This window comes from Scyliorhinus canicula, chromosome 5 (genome assembly GCF_902713615.1).
Source record: "Scyliorhinus canicula chromosome 5, sScyCan1.1, whole genome shotgun sequence".
NCBI lineage: Eukaryota > Metazoa > Chordata > Chondrichthyes > Carcharhiniformes > Scyliorhinidae > Scyliorhinus > Scyliorhinus canicula.
Window position 1 is genome coordinate 175,156,107 of NC_052150.1, and position 23,150 is coordinate 175,179,256.

Below are 23,150 nucleotides of genomic sequence, written 5' to 3' on the forward strand. Positions count from 1 at the left end.
ACAGAGATTCCCACGCTTAGTCTCAGAAACGGAGATTACCGCGCTTAGTCTGAGAAACGGAGATTCCCGCGCTTAGTCTCAGAAACGGAGATTCCCGTGCTTAGTCGCAGAAACAGAGATTCCCGCGCTTAGTCTCAGAAATGGAGATTCCCGTGCTTAGTCTCAGAAATGGAGATACCCGTGCTTAGTCTCAGAAACAGAGATTCCAGTGCTTAGTCTCAGAAACGGAGATTCCCGCGCTTAGTCTCAGAAACAGAGATTCCCGCGCTTAGTCTCAGAAACGGAGATTCCCACGCTTAGTCGCAGAAACGGAGATTCCCATGCTTAGTCTCAGAAACAGAGATTCCCACGCTTTGTCGCAGAAACGGAGATTCCCACGCTTAGTCGCAGAAACGGAGATTCCCATGCTTAGTCTCAGAAACAGAGATTCCCACGCTTTGTCGCAGAAACGGAGATTCCCGTGCTTAGTCGCAGAAACAGAGTTACCCGCGCTAAGTCTCAGAAATGGAGATTCCAGTGCTTAGTCTCAGAAACTGAGATTCCCGCGCTTAGTCTCAGAAACGGAGATTCCCGTGCTTAGTCTCAGAAACGGAGATTCCCGCGCTTAGTCACAGAAACGGAGATACCCGCGCTTAGTCTCAGAAACGGCGATTCTCAGCGCTTAGTCTCAGAAACGGAGCTTCCCGTGCTTAGTCACAGAAACGGAGATTTCCGCGCTTAGTCACAGAAACGGAGATTCCTGTGCTTAGTCTCAGAAACGGAGATTCCCGCGCTTTGACTCAGAAACGGCGATTCCCGCGCTTTGTCTCAGAAACAGAGATTCCAGTGCTTAGTCTCAGAAACGGAGATTCCCGCGCTTAGTCTCAGAAACGGAGATTCCAGTGCTTAGTCTCAGAAACGGAGATTCCCGCGCTTAGTCTCAAAAACGGAGATTCCCGCGCTTAATCTCAGAAACAGAGATTCCCGTGCTAGGTCTCAGAAACAGAGATTCCCGCGCTTAGTCTCAGAAACAGAGATTCCCGTGCTAGGTCTCAGAAACAGAGATTAGTCTCAGAAACAGAGATTCCCGCGCTTAGTCTCAGAAACGGCAAATCCTGCACTTCGTCTCAGAAACAGAGATTCCCGCGCTTAGTCTCAGAAACGGAGATTCCCGCGTTTAGTCTCAGAAACGGAGATTCCCGCGCTTAGTCTCAGAAACAGAGATTCCCGTGCTTAGTCTCAGAAACGGAGATTCCCGTGTTTAGTCGCAGAAACAGAGATTTCCGCGCTTAGTCTCAGAAACAGAGATTCCTGTGCTTAGTCTCAGAAATAGAGATTCCCGCGCTTAGTCTCAGAAACGGTGATTCCCGTGCTTAGTCTCAGAAACGGAGATTCCCGTGCTTAGTCGCAGAAACAGAGATTCCCGCGCTTAGTCCCAGAAACGGAGATTCCCGTGCTTAGTCTCAGAAACGGAGATTCCAGTGCTTAGTCTCAGAAACGGAGATTCACGTGCTTAGTCTCAGAACCGGAGATTCCCACACCTAGTCCCAGAAACGGAGATACCCGTGCTTAGTCTCAGAAACGGAGATTCCCGCGCTTAGTCTCAGAAACAGAGATTCCTGTGCTTAGTCTCAGAAACGGAGATTCCCGCGCTTTGACTCAGAAACGGCGATTCCCGCGTTTAGTCTCAGAAACAGAGATTCCCGTGCTTAGTCTCAGAAACGGAGATTCCCGCGCTTAGTCTCAGAAACGGAGATTCCAGTGCTTAGTCTCAGAAACGGAGATTCCCGCGCTTAGTCTCAGAAACGGAGATTCCCGCGCTTAATCTCAGAAACAGAGATTCCCGTGCTAGGTCTCAGAAACAGAGATTCCCGCGCTTAGTCTCAGAAACAGAGATTCCCGTGCTAGGTCTCAGAAACAGAGATTAGTCTCAGAAACAGAGATTCCCGCGCTTAGTCTCAGAAACGGAGATTCCCGCGCTTAGTCTCAGAAACGGAGATTCCCGCGTTTAGTCTCAGAAACGGAGATTCCCGCGCTTAGTCTCAGAAACAGAGATTCCCGTGCTTAGTCTCAGAAACGGAGATTCCCGTGTTTAGTCGCAGAAACAGAGATTTCCGCGCTTAGTCTCAGAAACAGAGATTCCTGTGCTTAGTCTCAGAAATAGAGATTCCCGCGCTTAGTCTCAGAAACGGTGATTCCCGTGCTTAGTCTCAGAAACGGAGATTCCCGTGCTTAGTCGCAGAAACAGAGATTCCCGCGCTTAGTCTCAGAAACGGAGATTCCCGTGCTTAGTCTCAGAAACGGAGATTCCAGTGCTTAGTCTCAGAAACGGAGATTCACGTGCTTAGTCTCAGAACCGGAGATTCCCACGCCTAGTCCCAGAAACGGAGATACCCGTGCTTAGTCTCAGAAACGGAGATTCCCGCGCTTAGTCTCAGAAACAGAGATTCCCGCGCTTAGTCTCAGAAACGGAGATTCCCGCGCTTAGTCCCAGAAACGGAGATTCCCGTGCTTAGTCTCAGAAACGGAGATTCCCGCGCTTAGTCTCAGAAACAGAGATTCCCGCGCTTAGTCACAGAAACGGAGATTCCTGTGCTTAGTCTCAGAAACAGAGATTCCCGCGCTTAGTCTCAGAAACGGAGATTCCCGCGCTTAGTCTCAGAAACGGAGATTCCAGTGCTTAGTCTCAGAAACAGAGATTCCCGCGCTTAGTCTCAGAAACGGAGATTCCAGTGCTTAGTCTCAGAAACGGAGATACCCGCGCTTAGTCTCAGAAACTGCGATTCTCGCGCTTAGTCTCCGAAACAGAAATTCCCGCTCTTAGTCTCAGAAACGGAGATTCCCGCGCTTAGTCTCAGAAACAGAGATTCCCGTGCTTAGTCTCAGAAACGGAGATTTCCGCGCATAGTCTCAGAAACAGAGATTCCCGTGCTTAGTCTCAGAAATGGAGATTCCCGCGTTTAGTCTCAGAAACGGAGATTCCCGTGCTTAGTCGCAGAAACAGAGATTCCCACGCTTAGTCTCAGAAACGGAGATTACCGCGCTTAGTCTGAGAAACGGAGATTCCCGCGCCTAGTCTCAGAAACGGAGATTCCCGTGCTTAGTCGCAGAAACAGAGATTCCCGCGCTTAGTCTCAGAAATGGAGATTCCCGTGCTTAGTCTCAGAAATGGAGATACCCGTGCTTAGTCTCAGAAACAGAGATTCCAGTGCTTAGTCTCAGAAACGGAGATTCCCGCGCTTAGTCTCAGAAACAGAGATTCCCGCGCTTAGTCTCAGAAACGGAGATTCCCACGCTTAGTCGCAGAAACGGAGATTCCCATGCTTAGTCTCAGAAACAGAGATTCCCACGCTTTGTCGCAGAAACGGAGATTCCCACGCTTAGTCGCAGAAACGGAGATTCCCATGCTTAGTCTCAGAAACAGAGATTCCCACGCTTTGTCGCAGAAACGGAGATTCCCGTGCTTAGTCGCAGAAACAGAGTTACCCGCGCTAAGTCTCAGAAATGGAGATTCCAGTGCTTAGTCTCAGAAACTGAGATTCCCGCGCTTAGTCTCAGAAACGGAGATTCCCGTGCTTATTCTCAGAAACGGAGATTCCCGCGCTTAGTCACAGAAACGGAGATACCCGCGCTTAGTCTCAGAAATGGCGATTCTCGCGCTTAGTCTCAGAAACGGAGCTTCCCGTGCTTAGTCACAGAAACGGAGATTTCCGCGCTTAGTCACAGAAACGGAGATTCCTGTGCTTAGTCTCAGAAACGGAGATTCCCGCGCTTTGACTCAGAAACGGCGATTCCCGCGCTTAGTCTCAGAAACAGAGATTCCAGTGCTTAGTCTCAGAAACGGAGATTCCCGCGCTTAGTCTCAAAAACGGAGATTCCAGTGCTTAGTCTCAGAAACGGAGATTCCAGTGCATAGTCTCAGAAACAGAAATTCCCGCGCTTAGTCTCAGAAACAGAGATTCCCGTGCTAGGTCTCAGAAACAGAGATTCCCGCGCTTAGTCTCAGAAACAGAGATTCCCGTGCTTAGTCTCAGAAACAGAGATTCCCGCGCTTAGTCTCAGAAACGGCAAATCCTGCACTTCGTCTCAGAAACAGAGATTCCCGCGCTTAGTCTCAGAAACGGAGATTCCCGCGTTTAGTCTCAGAAACGGAGATTCCCGCGCTTAGTCTCAGAAACAGAGATTCCCGTGCTTAGTCTCAGAAACGGAGATTCCCGTGTTTAGTCGCAGAAACAGAGATTTCCGCGCTTAGTCTCAGAAACAGAGATTCCTGTGCTTAGTCTCAGAAATAGAGATTCCCGCGCTTAGTCTCAGAAACGGTGATTCCCGTGCTTAGTCTCAGAAACGGAGATTCCCGTGCTTAGTCACAGAAACAGAGATTCCCGTGCTTAGTCTCAGAAACAGAGATTCCTGCGCTTAGTCTCAGAAACAGAGATTCCCGCGCTTAGTCTCAGAAACGGTGATTCCCGTGCTTAGTCTCAGAAACGGAGATTCCCGTGCTTAGTCTCAGAAACAGAGATTCCCGTGCTTAGTCTCAGAAACGGAGATTCCCACGCTTAGTCTCAGAAACAGAGATTCCCGCGCTTAGTCTCAAAATCAGAGATTCCCGTCCTTCGTCGCAGAAACAGAGATTCCCGCGCTTAGTCTCAGAAACGGAGATTCCCGCGCTTAGTCTCAGAAACGGAGATTCCCGTGCTTAGTCGCAGAAACAGAGATTCCCGCGCTTAGTCTGAGAAACGGAGATTCCCGCGCTTAGTCTCAGAAACAGAGATTCCCGTGCTTAGTCGCAGAAACAGAGATTCCCGCGCTTAGTCTCAGAACTGGAGATTCCCGTGCTTCGTCTCAGAAATGGAGATTCCCGTGCTTAGTCTCAGAAACAGAGATTCCAGTGCTTAGTCTCAGAAACAGAGATTCCCGCGCTTAGTCTCAGAAATGGAGATTCCAGTGCTTAGTCTCAGAATCAGAGATTCCCGTCCTTAGTCGCAGAAACAGAGATTCCCGCGCTTAGTCTCAGAAACGGAGATTCCCGCGCTTAGTCTCAGAAACGGAGATTCCCACGCTTAGTCGCAGAAACGGAGATGCCCATGCTTAGTCTCAGAAACGGAGATTTCCGCGCTTAGTCTCAGAAACGGAGATTCCCGCACTTAGTCTCAGAAATGGAGATTCCCGCGTTTAGTCTCAGAAACGGAGATTCCCGTGCTTAGTCGCAGTAACAGAGATTCCCACGCCTAGTCCAGAAACGGAAATTCCCATGCTTAGTCTCAGAAACGGAGATTCCCGCGCTTAGTCTCAGAAACGGAGATTCCAGTGCTTAGTCTCAGAAACAGAGATTTCTGGGACTAGGCGTGGGAATCTCTGTTACTGCGACTAAGCACGGGAATCTCCGTTTCTGAGACTAAACGCGGGAATCTCCATTTCTGAGACTAAGTGCGGGAATCTCCGTTTCTTAGTCTCAGAAACTGCGATTCTCGCGCTTAGTCTCCGAAACAGAAATTCCCGCTCTTAGTCTCAGAAACGGAGATTCCCACGCTTAGTCCCAGAAACAGAGATTCCCGCGCTTAGTCTCAGAAACGGAGATTCCCACGCTTAGTCTCAGAAACAGAGATTCCAGTGTTCGTCTCAGAAACGGAGATTCCCGCGCTTAGTCTCAGAAACGGAGATTCCCGTGCTTAGTCTCAGAAACAGAGATTCCCGTGCTTAGTCTCAGAAACAGAGATTCCCACGCTTAGTCGCAGAAACGGAGATTCCCGTGCTTAGTCTCAGAAACGGAGATTGCCGCGCTTAGTCTCAGAAACGGAGATTCCCGCGTTTAGTCTCAGAAACGGAGATTCCCGCGCTTAGTCTCAGAAACTGAGATTCCCACGCTTAGTCTCAGGAACAGGAGATTCCCGCGTTTAGTCTCAGAAATGGAGATTCCCGCGCTTATTCTCAGAAACAGAGATTCCCGCGCTTAGTCTCAGGAACGGAGATTCCCGCGCTTAGTCTCAGAAATGGAGATTCCCGCGCTTAGTCTCAGAAACAGAGATTCCCACGCTTAGTCTCAGAAACGGAGATTCCCGTGCTTAGTCTCAGAAACGGAGAATCCTGCGCTTAGCCTCAGAAATGGAGATTCCAGTGCTTAGTCTCAGAAATGGAGATTCCAGTACTTAGTCTCAGAATCAGAGATTCCCGCGCTTAGTCTCAGAAACGGAGATTCCAGTGCTTAATCTCAGAAACTGAGATTCCCGCGCTTAGTCTCAGAAACGGAGATTCCCATGCTTAGTCTCAGAAACGGAGATTCCAGTGCTTAGTCTCAGAAACAGAGATTCCCACGCCTAGTCCCAGAAACGTAGATTCCCACGCTTAGTCTCAGAAACGGAGATTACCGCGCTTAGTCTGAGAAACGGAGATTCCCGCGCTAAGTCTCAGAAACGGAGATTCCCGCGCTTAGTCTCAGAAATGGAGATTCCCGTGCTTAGTCTCAGAAACAGAGATTCCAGTGCTTAGTCTCAGAAATGGAGATTCCAGTGCTTAGTCTCAGAAACGGAGATTCCCGCGCTTAGTCTCAGAAACAGAGATTCCCGAGCTTAGTCTCAGAAACGGAGATTCCAGTGCTTAGTCTGAGAATCAGAGATTCCTGTCCTTAGTCGCAGAAACAGAGATTCCCGCGCTTAGTCTCAGAAATGGAGATTCCAGTGCTTAGTCTCAGAATCAGAGATTCCCGTCCTTAGTCGCAGAAACAGAGATTCCCGCGCTTAGTCTCAGAAACAGAGATTCCCACGCTTTGTCGCAGAAACGGAGATTCCCGTGCTTAGTCTCAGAAACAGAGATTCCCGTGCTTAGTCTCAGAAATGGAGATTCCCGTGCGTAGTCTCAGAAACGGAGATTTCCGCGCTTAGTCTCAGAAACAGAGATTCCCGTGCTTAGTCTCAGAAATGGAGATTCCCGCGTTTAGTCCCAGAAACGGAGATTCCAGTGCTTAGTCTCAGAAACGGAGATTCCAGTGCTTAGACTCAGAATCAGAGATTCCCGTCCTTAGTCTCAGAAACAGAGATTCCCGCGCTTAGTCTCAGGAACGGAGATTCCCGCGTTTAGTCTCAGAAACAGAGATTCCCGTGCTTAGTCTCAGAAACGGAGATTCCCACGCCTAGTCCCAGAAACGGAAATTCCCACGCTTAGTCTCAGAAACGGAGATTCCCGTGCTTAGTCTCAGAAACGGAGATTCCAGTGCTTAGTCTCAGAAACGGAGATTCCCGCGCTTAGTCTCAGAAACGGAGATTCCAGTGCTTAGTCTCAGAAACAGAGATTCCCGTGCTTAGACTCAGAATCAGAGATTCCCGTCCTTAGTCTCAGAAACGGAGATTCCCGCGCTTAGTCTCAGGAACGGAGATTCCCGCGTTTAGTCTCAGAAACAGAGATTCCCGTGCTTAGTCTCAGAAATGGAGATTCCCACGCCTAGTCCCAGAAACGGAAATTCCCACGCTTCGTCTCAGAAACGGAGATTCCCGCGCTTAGTCTCAGAAACGGAGATTCCAGTGCTTAGTCTCAGAAACGGAGATTCCCGCGCTTAGTCTCAGAAACGGAGATTCCAGTGCTTAGTCTCAGAAACAGAGATTCCCGCGCTTAGTCTCAGAAACGGAGATTCCCGCGCTTAGTCTCAGAAACTGCGATTCTCGCGCTTAGTCTCCGAAACAGAAATTCCCGCTCTTAGTCTCAGAAACGGAGATTCCCACGCTTAGTCCCAGAAACAGAGATTCCCGCGCTTAGTCTCAGAAACGGAGATTCCCACGCTTAGTCTCAGAAACAGAGATTCCAGTGCTTAGTCTCAGAAACGGAGATTCCCGCGCTTAGTCTCAGAAACGGAGATTCCCGTGCTTAGTCTCAGAAACAGAGATTCCCGTGCTTAGTCTCAGAAACAGAGATTCCCACGCTTAGTCGCAGAAACGGAGATTCCCGTGCTTAGTCTCAGAAACGGAGATTCCTGCGCTTAGTCTCAGAAACGGAGATTCCCGCGTTAGTCTCAGAAACGGAGATTCCCGCGCTTAGTCTCAGAAACTGAGATTCCCACGCTTAGTCTCAGGAACGGAGATTCCCGCGTTTAGTCTCAGAAATGGAGATTCCCGCGCTTATTCTCAGAAACAGAGATTCCCGCGCTTAGTCTCAGGAACGGAGATTCCCGCGCTTAGTCTCAGAAATGGAGATTCCCGCGCTTAGTCTCAGAAACAGAGATTCCTGCGCTTAGTCTCAGAAATGGAGATTCCAGTGCTTAGTCTCAGAAATGGAGATTCCAGTACTTAGTCTCAGAATCAGAGATTCCCGCGCTTAGTCTCAGAAACGGAGATTCCAGTGCTTAATCTCAGAAACTGAGATTCCCGCGCTTAGTCTCAGAAACGGAGATTCCCATGCTTAGTCTCAGAAACGGAGATTCCAGTGCTTAGTCTCAGAAACAGAGATTCCCACGCCTAGTCCCAGAAACTGAGATTCCCGCGCTTAGTCTCAGAAACAGAGATTCCAGTGCTTAGTCTCGGAAACGGAGATTCCAGTGCTTAGTCTCAGAAATGGAGATTCTAGTGCTTAGTCTCAGAAACGGAGATTCCCGCGCTTAGTCTCAGAAATGGAGATTCCCGCGCTTAGTGTCAGAAACAGAGATTCCAGTGCTTAGTCTCAGAAACGGAGATTCCCGCGCTTAGTCTCAGAAACAGAGATTCCCGCGCTTAGTCTCAGAAACGGAGATTCCAGTGCTTAGTCTCAGAATCAGAGATTCCCGTCCTTAGTCGCAGAAACAGAGATTCCCGCGCTTAGTCTCAGAAACGGAGATTCCCGCGCTTAGTCTCAGAAACGGAGATTCCCATGCTTAGTCTCAGAAACGGAGATTCCCACGCTTAGTCGCAGAAACGGAGATTCCCATGCTTAGTCTCAGAAACAGAGATTCCCACGCTTTGTCGCAGAAACGGAGATTCCCGTGCTTAGTCGCAGAAACAGAGATTCCCGCGCTTAGTCTCAGAAACGGAGATTCCCGCGCTTAGTCTCAGAAACGGAGATTCCTGCCCACTGTTCTTTGTTTTTAAATGTGACGCACAGTTTTGTCATGTACAGCATTCCGACTCGAACCATGCTCCTGAAAAGCGCTGCCTTGGCCTGATTGAAGGCTGTTCGATGTTCGGGGAGTCCGGCCCCGATGCCCTGGTAAATGTGCAACGGATGACTTTGTCAGCTACCGTCTCACATGGACTTCTCTGTTTCACCAGCTGGTCAATTGGATTTCCCATTATGGGGCAGCCCCACGCCATCGAGAAACCCCCAGGCTGCCGGCAAAATGGAGAATCCTGACGGCGGAGAATTCAGCCCTAAGTGTTGACACCAACGGAGAAACCGTGGATATTCACAACAGAAAAGTCAGCGCCACACCTGCACCGATTTTGTTACTATTGAGGGGCTAGGACCGGCGCCACGTGGAACACAATGGATTCTAATGAAAAACAGTGCGGGATTGCCAGTCAGGAGGTTGACAAGCTGCAGCTGCATATAAACAATTCTCCCCACACACACAACACCCCAGCCAACAAGATGGCTGTAAGGAGAGTGGCACCAATGCTCACCCGAGGCCAATCCAGGGAATTCTGAAGTATCATAATCAATGCATCCACTAACTCTGTTGCCACCTCCCTTAATACCCTAGAGTGCAAGCCATCAGGTCCAGAGACTTATCTGCCTTTAATCCGATTAGTTAATTCAATACCGTCTCCCTAGTGATGATTATTGCATCAGTGGTGTGCGTTCCTTCGCCCCCCTCCAGCAGTCCAACTATTCTTACGTTTTGACACCTGGATCAATTTTCCTGTTCGTCCACTCCTGCCTTCAACACTTTGTGACACTCCGCAAACATTGTTACCTCTGCCTCCAGTTACCTCTGCCTCCTGTGATCCAAGACCGCCCTCTCCACCTCCCAAATTGTTGTGATCTGCAACTCCATTCGCTTCTGCACTCTTTCCAAAGCCTTGCAAAGAGGAGCTATTGCTGCCTTGATCTACCTGGACAGGTCCTCCTGCATCTCCAGCCTGTGCTTCTTAAATTCTCCAGTAATAAACTCCATTTACTGCTCCAAAGGCAATGGAGAGGGCGACAACAACATGGCACGTTCCACCATACTTTCCTTCATTGCACCATGAAGGTCATCCAATTCTTGTTTGGGGACTTTACTTGATTTAAGCCTGGTATTATAACCTGCCAACATTCAACATCGGAGGAGAAACCAACAAGCTTCAAATGCTTTGTTTTCTTTCCACCAAAACACCCGTCAACCAGGTAGAAAGAGCCAAAACTGAAGCCTCCAAGCGGAAACCACCTTGTGTGTGACCGATCAGCTCATGGCCGCCACCAAAAGTCGACTGTTCTCGATTAATATCCGCCTCTCCAAACGGAGATTCATTCTGTCTCTCAGAATTGTTTCCAATAGTTTCCCCACCACTGAGGTTAGACTGACAGGCCAGTCGTTTCCTGGTTTATCCCTTCCTTCCTTCTTGAATAATGGTATCACATTGGCTCTATTCCAGTCCTCTGGCACCTCTCCTGTGGCCAGAGAGGAATTGAAAATTATTGCCAGCACCCCTGCCAGTGCCCCTTGCCTTACTCGACAGCATGGGATGCATTTCATCTTAAATGGAATGCAAAATAGCTTAAAATGGGATTAGGGTTGAGGTAAAGTGAAGAAAATATTTGCAAAACCTTTGGTTGCAGTTTTAGAAGAAAAAGCAGTTAAGAAACTATTTATGATTCTGCACTATGCAGGATTGCAGAGTAACATTCAAAGATTTATTCAAAATATGTTTAAAAAAGTCAACCAACACATGAACAATAAACTCTACAGGGATTATACGATGTGCATTTTGAAACTTCAAGCAGCAATTGTGAATTAAAGACTATAGATCATTAATGTTTGACTACAGAAATGACTAACAGCTTTTAAAAGTTCAGTGAACTGAAGTTAAAGCTCATCATTAGATAGCTACCAGAGGCTGATGCAAGATTACAAAGAGGCATCACGGGGGGTATCAAGTCCATGAGAAATGCATTTGTCAACTGGCCACAAGATGGCAAAACAGATACAGTTGCTTTTTGTGTTACAACCACATGCTGCTTTTAGTCTGTTTCCATCCTTGTCGTTTAAAAAGCAACTGACCTCCAGTTAATAGTTTTAAAGCTATAACACAATGACAAGGAACTAGTCACAGGAGGGAAGATGAGCAAGCTAGTAATTGTATATTTTGCATATCAATCATATTTACAGAAATAGGACCCAACAGTATGATCGTAGACTGAGTGACAGAAGGACACAGACGCTATGGATTGAGAAAGTGAACTTAGAGCCTTATTGGCACCGTTCCAAGTGAACCATTGAAAGAAAGTGAAGGAAATGCATAATTTTCAACAGATTTCATCTGGAAATACTAACAGCATCCCATGTAACAACTTATAGCTCATCAATAATTACTTGTCTGATATCAGCGAGCCATAGATGTAAATTATATACTGTAGTTTAATCTATGCTTGGCTCCGCCAACAACTCCATTTAGATTGTTGTAACAGATGGCATCTATGATTAATCAAACACATAGGGCTGGATTGTATGCTCCCTGCCAGAAGGTTTGAAGATGGGAGGGGCATAAAAAATGCAGTGGCTGACCTTCCAATCGCCTACCCTCCCATCCACCCACAAGCTGTCTAAACTTTTACAGGGTTGGGGTCAGCATGGGAGCCGGCCTACCTTCTTGCCCACCCCTCAAGGTCATCTCCTCTTCTCTTTAAACTCGTCCCTGCTGTCCTTATCTGGTCTGGCCTACATGTGACTCCAAATCCACAGCAATGTGCATGAGTCTCAGAAATGCCCAATGACCTAGCAAGCCACTCAGTTCAAGGGCAATTGGGGATGGGCAATAAATGCTGGCCCAGCCAGTTACGCCTACAGCCCACGAATTTAAAAAAAATTAATTGACTTTTGATGGCGGCCATGGTGTGAGTGGTCGCACATTTGGCAGCTCCCTCTTGAGGCTGTTTTTTCGGACCTTTTCCCTGTTTGTAGGGTAGATGTTTTGTAGGAAAAAAGGTGAAGAGGTGACTGGAGAAAAGTTTAACTCCACTGGTGGGGCTGGTGGACGGATCCACAGACCTGATGTGGGTGGAGAAGAAGGGAGCAGTTGGAGTAAGAGAATCATTGTGCGACACAGGTCAAAATGGCGGAGGGTAAAGGTATGCTGTGCCTTCCCAATAGTTGGCAGAGCACCTTGTGGACTTCCTAAATGAGAAGTTTAGCCGACAGAGAAGGGAGGCCCAGGAGACCTAGCCAAGGCAGTGGAACCATCAAAAGCGGCTAAAGTAGTTCACAGGGCGCATATGACGGTGGCTAGAATGAGCAGGTTTTTTGAGGCGGTGGAGGATAGGTGTGGGCGGTGTGCGGGGGGGGGGGGGGGGGGGGGGGGGGGGGCTGCAAACCATGTCCACATGTTTTGGGCCTGTCCGCAGCTGGAGAGATTCTGGTGGGGGTTTGCTGACATGATGTCTGAGGTGTTGAGGGTGAAGGTGGTCCCGAGTCCAGAAGTGGCGATTTTTGGAGTGCTGGAAGACCCGGCATCCTGGGAGGGATGGGAAGAGAGACCGACAATTTGGCCTTTGCCTCTCTGGTAGCCGGAGATGGTTTCTGTTGGAATGGAGGGACTCGGGGCTGCTGAAACCCGGGAGGGGGGGGGGGGGGGTATCGACCTCTTCAAGTATAGTTAAGAGGTCAGCAGGAGGTGGGGGGAACTTTGGGGTTAAAAAAAGAGGCAGAGTGGGTGGAGGGTAACAGCAGGGAGGGTGGGGCACGACGGTGTTGCTAATTTATTTGTTATGTGATTTCCTGTTTGTGCTCTTTTTGGTTTTGTTGTGTTTGATGTAAGCCTTAATAAAAACATTTTTAAAAAATCAATTAATGCTCTCAACACTAAATTGTTGCTGGGCAGCTTTCTAGATTATGGGCACACTCCCCCTAACCTTTAAGTTGTTTTTGGGGTGGAGGGATGTTAAGGACTGAGGCACTCTACAAAAGCTTCAATGTCCAAAAAAAGAATGACACTGCGGCCAGAATTTTAAACTTTCCCCATTTAGTTCTCACCCTTGATCTTAAGAGGTCCCTTCAGATTGGGGGCACCCTATCCTCACAGATTAGAGACCTCCAACCCTCTCTCCCCTGCACTCCCTCAACATAGAGATTGCCCTCTTGTGGCTCCCCCGGCCTATCCCCCAACATAAACATCACCCTCCTTGCGATCCCCCAGGATAACACCTACCCTCACCGCCCCTGGATCAGCATTGCAGTTCCCGGGACAGTTCAGGCATGGTGCTGCAATACCTCTTCCTGCTACAGTGGCACTGTGCCCGAATGGGCCAGGAAGCTGTCAGTCAATCTAACTGGCCAGCAGCTCTCCAAGGCAGGATGTGGTCCAAGTGACAACGGACGTCCCGTCTGCTGTCATCAAAATTCATTTGAGTGTAAAATGGCAGTGTGCCTGCCAGTGAGGACTCTGGATGATGGATGCGGAATGCTCGCCATCCTAAAAATTCAGGCCTTAATGTCCATGATAGATTCTCCCTCAGATTAAACGCAATTTATTAGAAACAATTTTCCAAGAGCCAATTGTTTTTGAAACTCATATTTACAAATTGAGTGACTGAAATACATTTTGCTAACATTTTTACATGGGCATTATCTAGTTTTACATTCTGTAATTATTCAATTCCACCCCTCCCCCATTTTAAAAGCAATATACGTTTATTTTAACATGAGCATCAATGCACACTTTGAGAGCATTTAAGTCTATTTCTGATATAAGCTGAACATATATCGGTGGAGTGAAAATACTAAATAGAGCAATTTTTGGAGTTGGGGGCAGGTGGTCAAGAACCAAGCTGGTAGCAACTTAGGCATTCCAATTGACCATACGGGAGTTGCCGATTACATATCCGCTCCAACACCAAAACTGTCTGCTTTGACCTCTGTAAATATCACAGCTTATGGCTCTGCCTCAGCCTATCTGTTGCTGCTGAAAACTTCATCCGTACTTTTTCCACCTCCAGAATCTGTGGACTTTTTTGTTTAATTCGTTCACAATATGTGGAGTCGCTGGTTAGACCAGCTTTATTGATCATCCCTAGTTTTTCTTCAGAAGGTGGTGGTGAGCTGTTTCTTGAACCGCTGTTGTCCCTGAAGTGTAGGTACATCTACACTGCTGCTGGGGAGGGGTTCCAGGATTTTGACCCAGTGACAGTGGAGGAATGGTTCTTTACTCAGAGAGTAGTAAGGGCGTGGAATGGCCTGCCTGCAACAGTAGTGGACTCACCAACACTAAGGGCGTTCAAATGGTCATTGGATAGACATATGGACGATAAGGGAATAGTGTAGATGGGCTTTGGAGGGGTTTCACAGGTTGGCGCAACATCGAGGGCCGAAGGGCCTGTACTGCGCTGTAATGTTCTATGTTCTATATTTCCAAGTCAGGATGGCAAGTGACTTGGAGGGGAACTTCCAGGTGATAGTGTTCCCAGGTATTTGCGGCACTTGTCCCTCGAGATGGCAGGGGTCATGGGTTTGGAAGGTGCTGCCCAAGGAGCCTTGGAAAGTTCCTGCAGTGCATCTTGTAAATGGTACACATTGCTGCTGTTATGTGTTGGTGGTTGTGGAGGGATTGAATGTTTGTGGAAAGGGTTGGTTGCTTTATCCTGGATGAGGTCGAGCTTCTTTAACATTGTTGAAGTTGCACTTATCGAGACAAGTGGAGAGTATTCCATCATACTCCTGACTTCTGACTTGTAGATGGTGGAAAGGCTTTGGGGAGTGAGGAAGTGAGGTACTCACCACAGGATTCCTAGCCTCTGATCTGCTCTTCTAGCCACTATTTTTGTATGACTAGTCCCAGCTTCCATCGAAGGTCATAGTTTACTAGGCAACAGTGTTATTTGCACTCCACTATGTTTCAGAGTCTTGGGCAACCTGCAGAAGACACCTTAAAGTCGTAGAGAAGTACCACCAGCAGTATCCTCACAAGATCCTCCAAATTCTGACAAGAAGGGCAGTCCAGCAGCAGTGTCCTTTCCCAAGTCAACTTGCCTACATCAAGCTCAAGTCACTCAAAGCCAGTTCTGTGGTATGGGACATGTCCTTAATTGCCTGAAACCAGACTCCCAAAGCAAATATGCTACTACAAACTTGATCACGGCAGGTAAATCCTAGGAGTGCAATAGAAATGCTTTAAGTATGTCTTCAAAACAACCGTGAAGATGCCATATACCCTCAGACTCACAGGAGCCTCGAGTCAACCATAACAAGGCACCAAACACAGTTGGAAGCAATGTCGTAGTGGGCTAGTAATCAAGATACTTGGATTTTCATATTTCGCATTCAACAATTCATAAATTACAAATTACAACTTTGCACCAAACAAAAAAGAAAAAAAAAAGAACCAACAGATATATTTACAAACAAGTGTCTTTCCTACAACTGTGGCCGTGACCCCGCTCTGGACACCGAATATGGCCAGAGCACGTATTTACAACTGTCTATTTACAGTTTGGTTTGGGCCTTAGCTTGCAACTTTTGGACATGGTTCCACCCTCACTCCCACATCCCTGAGCATGGCCTCAAAAATAGTCGCCCAGCACCCAACAAGTCACCCGGCACGCCCGGAACATGTAGGTGTGGTTGGCCAGGCCTCCATGACACTATTTGCATCCGGAAAGAACCTACTCATTCAAATTCTGGTTAGGTGCTCTCTGTTAGGCTCAGCTCTGCGCACGTGGAGGTGAGGTTCGGCCTGTTCAGAACTTCGATCCAGAGTCCTCTCTATTCCCAGCTCCCCCTCCCATTTGTTTCTTTGTCTCATCCAGGGCAGAACATACCTCCCCCAACAGTCACCTGTTCATGTCTCAACAGTTTCCCTTCCCTCGGTCGTCCGTGCCCAGCAGTTCTTCTACTTCTGAGTATCCTGGTATGTGGGGTTTGTCGTTGTTTCCTTGCAGAGGAAGATTTTGACCTGAATATATCTCAGGTGGTTTCTTTTTGGGAACTGAAACCTATCCGTGAGATCCCCCAGAATCGTTACTCTATCGTCCATGTACATGTCCCTAACCATCAGAGTCCCCTTGTCCTGTCTCCACATTTTGAATGTGGCGTCCATTATTGCGGGAGAGAACCTGTGGTTGTTACAGAAGGGGGCCATGGTAGACATTTCAGTTAGGCCGAAGTATTGCCTCATCCAGACCATGTCGGCTCCACTGGGCTCCTCGAGTATTTGCCTGACAGGGGGAATTGGAGAGTGGCTGTGGCTAGGGCTTGGAGGGACATCCCTATGCAGAAACTCTCATCCATCTTCACCCACTCTGCTTCTGGTTCCTTTGCAGCATTTTAACATTTTTACAATACTAGACCCCCCCCCCCCCCCCCCCCCGAACCACCCCCACCCCCCACAGAACCTAAAATGTAAGACAAGCAAACCCCACCTTTGGTGGAATGCCTCATCTACCCCTCGCAGAGCAAATTTTACCTTCTCCAAATACAGGAAATTCATTAGATCTCCCAGACACATCGAGACAGAGGGTGGAAAAGCTGACCTCCACCCCAACAGAACCCGCCTGCGAGCAATCAATAAGGTGAAGACTAAAACATCTGCCCCTGCACCCGTCTGCAGTTCCGGCAGGACTGACACACCAAATATGGTCTCTAGGGGACCCGGTTCCATATCCACGTGCGGAACCTCAGACATGGTGCTGAAAAACCAACCCCAAAATTTCTCCAACTTCGAGCAGGACCAGAACATATGGACATGGTTGGCTGGGCCCCTCCCATACTGCTCGCAGCTATCCTCCACCCACTCAAACAGCCGGCTCATCCTCGCGTTCGTTAAGTACACCCGATACATCACTTTTAATTGAATCAACTCCAGCCTTATGCACGATGTAGAGGCGTAATCCTTCACAGCACTTCGGACCAAAATCTTTCTTCGAACAGCATCCCCAAATCTTCCCCCCACCTGGTCTTAATCCCTTCCATGGTCTTCTTGTCTTCCTCCCTAATTGCTCCTGGTTCCTTAACCCATCTCCTTACTCTTTCTCCAGTGTCCACCCAGTTGCAGAATTGTAGGTTCAGGAGGGCCAGGCTTCCTACATTCGTTCTCCTTTGTAGGACCTTCTTGTAGATCATCGGGCTCTTCCCCCACCACACAAATGCCATGATTAGTTTATTGACTGTGTTGAAAAAAGCCTTGGGGTTGTAGATTGGGACAGATCTGAACTGGAAGAGGAACCTGGGCAGCAGGTTCACTTTAACCAGCAGTATGAATGTGGCGTCCATTATTGCGGGAGAGAACCTGTGGTTGTTACAGAAGGGGGCCATGGTAGACATTTCAGTTAGGCCGAAGTATTGCCTCATCCAGAGCATGTCGGCTCCACTGGGCTCCACCCCAACAGAACCCGCCTGCGAGCAATCAATAAGGTAAAGGCTAAAAGATCTGCCCCTGCACCCGCCTGCAGTTCCGGCAGGACTGACACGCCAAATATGGCCTCTAGGGGACCCGGTTCCATATCCACGTGCGGAACCTCAGATATGGTGCTGAAAAAGTGAGGGAAACTGGGAGTGGGCCTTTGCAGGTCCTTTTTGATTTTCTCCACCAGATTCATCAGGTTCCATTTGTGGATCCATGTCCAGTTGTAGGCTACTTGCATCCCCAGGTAATGCAATTTGGTCTGGGATTCCTTAAGCAGCAGTCCCCCCAGCTCTATCCCTCCCCCTCCTGTGGGTTCACATGGACGATCTCGCTCTTGCTGAGGTTAAGCTTGTAAACTGAGAAGGCTCCAAACCCTTTCAGGAATTTCATTATCCCTTCCACACTGCTCTGGGAGTACAGAATGTAAAGGTCATCCACGTAGAGTGAAAATATATGCTCTCCGTCCTCCCTTTGGATACCTTTCCATCCCTTCACCGCTCTGAGGGTGATTGCCAGTGGCTCTATTGCCAGAGCAAACGGCAGCAGGGATCCCTGCCTCGTGCCTCTGTGCAGCCAGAAATATCTAGAGCTGGTGGTGTTTGTCTATACGCTCGCCATAGGAGCACCATTCAGCAGTTTCACCCAGGAGGGCCCAAACCCAAATTGTTCCAGTACCTCCATGAGGTACTTTCAACTCTGTCAAAGGCCTTTTCTGCGTCCAAGGAGATAATCACTTCAGGTGTTCTCTCCCCAGATGGAGTCATTATCACGTTCAGCAGACTCCTGATGTTCAATGTTAGCTGCCTGCCCTTGACAAAGCCCATTCGGTCCTCCGCGACTACCTCTGGAACCCTTCCTAAAACATTCACTCCCTCCACCACAGACAAACAGTGGCAGCAGTGTGTACTCTCTATAAGATACACTGCAAGAACTCACCAGCCTACTTACTCAGCACTTTCCAAACCCATGACCACTACCATCTAGAAGTAAAAGGGCAGTAGATGCATGAGAACACCACCTGCAACACCTTCTCCAAGTCACACAGCACCCTGGCTTGGAACTATATCACCATTCCTTCATTGTGTCAAAACCCAGGAACTCCCTCCCGAATAACACTGTGGGTGCACGTGCACCAAATGAACTGCAACGGTTCAAGAAGGCAACTGACTAGCACATTCTCAATGGCAATCAGGGATGGGCAATAAATGTTGGTCTAGCCAACGAAGCCCACATCCCTTGAATGAATAAAAAGAAATGGTACTGGCACAGTTCTGTAACCACCTCCATTGTGAACTGTAGCCCCTGCAGACACTGCTCTCAGTTTAGGTGCAGTTGAAGTGTTCTCTGAAAACATTAGGTGAGCAAGGTGTCCTGGTGAGAGCCCACTTCCTGTTGCACAAGAAGAACTACAACTATAGCCCTGATGAATGGATGCAAGCAGCACACTCAGAGACCTTTCAAAACCGCACCACTCATTCCAAAGATCAAGCATAGTCTCTTATGGTTGAAAGAAAATTCTGTCAACTCCCCAACAACACAGGTGTTCCACTACCTCTCAAGTGGCAACAAAAAGGTCAAAAGCAACTCATCTGAAATTTGGAGAATGGTGCGTTTAAATAATGCTGATGTAAGTTCCCTAGTACAGCTGAACTCAGTGCAGTTGAGTTTATTTAAAAGAGGGCTGTAAAAGGAATAATGGGATCTAAAATGACAGTCAGGTGCCAAATCAGCATTCAACACTGACTAACTTTGCAGTCTGCCCATTCGGAATGTTTTGGTGCACACATGGGATGTTGCTCTATAATCCTTCAAATCAGAGCTGTGTTGGAAGTAATTGGGACATAATAATAATCGCTTATTGTCACAAGTAGGCTTCAATTAAGTTACTGTGAAAAGCCCCTCGTCGCCACATTCCGGCACCTGTTCGGGGAGGCTCGTACGGGAATTGAACCCGCGCTGCTGGCATTGTTCTGCTTTGCAACCCAACTATTTAGCCCACTGTGCTAAACCAGCCCCTGGTTGGACAGGAGATCCTGTCAGTTTTTCTGTCACTTGGCTCCTGTGGCATCAAAATCAGTGGTGCTACAGAGCCAAATATTGTGGCCATAAACTAGAAGGAATGGGGGAAAAGTCAGATCATGCATTAATGAGGTAAATTTTAAAATATATGCACCCTTCTGGTGCCAATATTGGAAGGTAAATGTAAACAGAGTCAGCAATACGAACCTTGAATCCAGCATTGATCCTTGCTATTTCATCAGCAAGCTGTTGTTTAAAGCTATTACGAAGAACTTCAATTCTCTGCAAAAAGTAAAATAAACTAGTTAAGACAGTGAGCTGTGGTTGGCATATTATCCAATAGGAAGACTTCAAAGACTGTACTGTCTCCTTACTGCATGCTAGGCCAAACACAGAATCTTGTACATATATTTTCCTCTCTGTTCAAATTTTATAAAGGTCAAAGTGCACTAGCTCAGCATATAATCACATGTTTCCAACAGCTAAAGAATAATCACCAGTGGAAGCAAAGCAGTTCAGCCAGCAAACACCAGGTCGAAACATGATCCTCTCTATTGTCAAGTGCTTAAGTAGTTAGCAGTGGCAATGCCGTTTCAGACAACAGTAACTCTTTTTGTTTTAAATTATTGGACAAGGTCCAGCCGAAATGGGCTGTGTAGCCATTTTGAGAAATGTATAAGAATGGATGTTTTCCTTTATTCGGTTGAGAGACGGTCTGGAACTTTAACAGACGCCATCTCCCCACCGGCGAAATAAACCGTTTGATGCGAGGACTTGAAGCCCTGGGCATTGAGTGATTTCTTTGAGATCCCGCTAACAATCTCATCCTCACCTACCTGTCTGCTGCAGATGCATCTGTCCATGACAGTATCGGTAGAAGTGACCACTGCACAGTCCTTGTGGAGACAAAATCCCATCTTCACACTGAGGGTACCCTCCCTCGAGCTGTGTAGCACTACCACTGTGCTAAATATGATAGATTAAAAACTTATCAAGCAACTCAAGACTGGGTAACCACGTGGCACTGTGGATCATCAACAGCAGAATTCTACTCAACCATAATCTGTAACCTCATGGCCCAGCATAACCCCCACTCTACCATTACCACCAAGCCAGGAATAAATCCTGGTTCAATGAAGAGTGCAGGAGGACATTCCAGGAGCAATACCAGGCATAGCTAAAAATGAGGTGTCAACCCAGTGAAGCTACAAAACAGGACTAATTGCATGCCAAACAGCATAAGCAGCAAGTAATAGACAGAGCTAAGCGGTCCCACAACCAACAGATCAGGTCTAAGTTTTGCAGTTTTGCCACATTTAACAAATGGTGGTGGACAATTAAACAACTCACTGGAGGAGGTGGCTCCACAAATATCCCCATCCTCAACGATGGAGGAGCCGAACACATTAGTGCAAAAGATAAGGCTTAAGCATTCGCAATAATCTTTAGCCAGAAGTGCTTTGTGGACGATCTATCTTGGCCTCCTTCAAAAGTCCCCATCATCATAGATGTCAGTCTTCAGCCAATTTGAATCACTCCACATGATATGAAGAAACGGTTAAAGGCACTGTCTACTGCAACAGCCTTGATAATATTCTAGAAATAGTGCTAAAGATTTGTGCTCCAGATTTTGCTGCACCCCTAGCCAAGGTGTTCCAGTACAGCTACAACACTGGCATCTATCCGGCAATGTGCAAAATTCCCCAGGTATGTCCTGTACACAAGAAACACGACAAATCTAATGCGACAAATTATCACCGCATTAATTGACTTTTGATTAGCGGTAAAGTGATTGAAGGGGTCAACAGCAGCATTGTCAAGAGGCACTTGCTGAACAAGAATCTGCTTGCTCGTGCTCAGTTTAGGTTCCGCTAGAGTCACTCAGTTCCTGATATCATTACAGCCTTGTTTCTAACATGAACAAAAGAGCCGAATGCCAGAGGTGGGTGAGAATGACTGCTGTTGACATGGCCGCATTTGACAGAGTATGGCATGATGGTGCTTTAGCAATGTCAATAGAAATCGGGGGGGGGGGGGGGGGGGGGGGGGGGGAGACAAGACTCTCTGCTGGTTGAACTCATACCTGACACAAAGGAAGATGGCTGTGGCAGTTGGAGGTCAATCATCTCAGCTCCAGGATATCACTGCAGGAGTTGGGCCCAAATACTTCCTTTCCATCATAAGGTCAAAAGTGGGGATGTTCATTGATGACTGCACAATGTTCAGCACCATTCACGACTCCTCAGCTAGTGAAGCAGTCCATGTCCAAATGCAGCAAGACCTGGACAATATCCAGGCTTGGGCTAACAAGTGGCAAGTTACATTTGCACCACACAAGTGCCCGGCACTGAACATTTCCAAAAAGACAGTATCTAACCCTCACCCCTTGACATTCAATGGCATTACCATCGCTGAATCTCCCACTTACCATTGACCAGAAACTGAACTGGACAAACCATATAAATAGAGTTGCTACAAGAGTAGGTCATGGCTAAGAATCCTGTAGTGAACAACCCATCTCCTGTCTTCCCAAAGCCAGTCCACCATCTACAAGACATAAGTCAAGGGTGTAATGGAATATTCTCCACTTGCCTGGATGAGTGCAGCTCCAACAACACTCAAGAAGCTTAACACCATTCAGGACAAAGTAGCCTGCTTGATTGCCACCTCTTCCACAAACATTCAATCCCTCCACCACAAATAAAAGTGGCAGACGTGTGTACCATCTACAAGATGCACTGCAGGAACTCATCAAGGTTCTTTCGTCAGCATCTTCCAAAATCACAACCACTACCACCTCGAAGGACAAGGGCAACAGACACCTGGGAACAGTACCTCTGGAAGTTCCCCTCGAAGTCACTCACCTTCCTGACTTAGAAATATATCGTCGTCCCTTCATTATCGTTGGGTCAAAATCCTGGAACTCCCTCCCTAACAGCGCTATAGGTTAACCTACATGAAAATGAAGTGAAATGAAAATCGCTTATTGTCACAAGTAGGCTTCAAATGAAGTTACTGTGAAAAGCCCCTAGTTGCCACATTCCAGTGCCTGTTCGGGGAGGCTGGTACGGGAATTGAACCGTGCTGCTGGCCTGCCTTGCTCTGCTTTCAAAGCCAGCGATTTAGCCCTGTGCTAAACCAGCCCCTGATCATCATATGAACTGCAGTGATTCAAGAAGGCAGCTCACCACCACCTTCACAAGGGCAACTAGGGATGGGCAGTAAATGTTGGTGTAACCAGCGATCCCTACAGTCCATAAATGAAGAAAACAAATCAACTTTATGGCCTCAGAAACAGTCAATTTTGATAAGTGATGGACAGTTCTATGCTATGGAGCTTTGTCCACTATTAACTAGAATAAAACCTCACATTGGCTTTTTAGAAACAAAAAAAAAAGAGGAGAATTGCATCCTATCAGTGTTTTTACATAAGGCTCAGCCAGGGAATTCAGCGTACTAATCCACTGAACTTCTTTAGCTACCACCCCCACCCCAAAATCCCATATTTTTAATCCGAAACAACCTTGGTATAAAAATAAAAACAACCATCTGCAAAGAACAGATTTTTCGGTTTAAGTTATTGATCTACATTGTCTTTGAAGATTCAACTAGCTTTTTAGAAATGTGAATGCAATCAGAGTCTGAACAAGTGCATTTGTGTTG

The 23,150-nt window shown here is 47.6% G+C and overlaps 1 protein-coding gene across 1 annotated transcript in view; it reads right to left on the reverse strand.

The window, feature by feature from the left end:
- The window catches only part of c5h10orf67 (chromosome 5 C10orf67 homolog), a 434,228-nt gene that overhangs the window by 356,333 nt on the left and 54,745 nt on the right, over positions 1-23,150 (reverse strand). Inside the window, exon 4 of the mRNA XM_038796454.1 lies at positions 19,695-19,769. Coding sequence (XP_038652382.1) covers positions 19,695-19,769 — 75 coding nt within the window. The remainder of the gene's footprint in view (positions 1-19,694; positions 19,770-23,150) is intronic.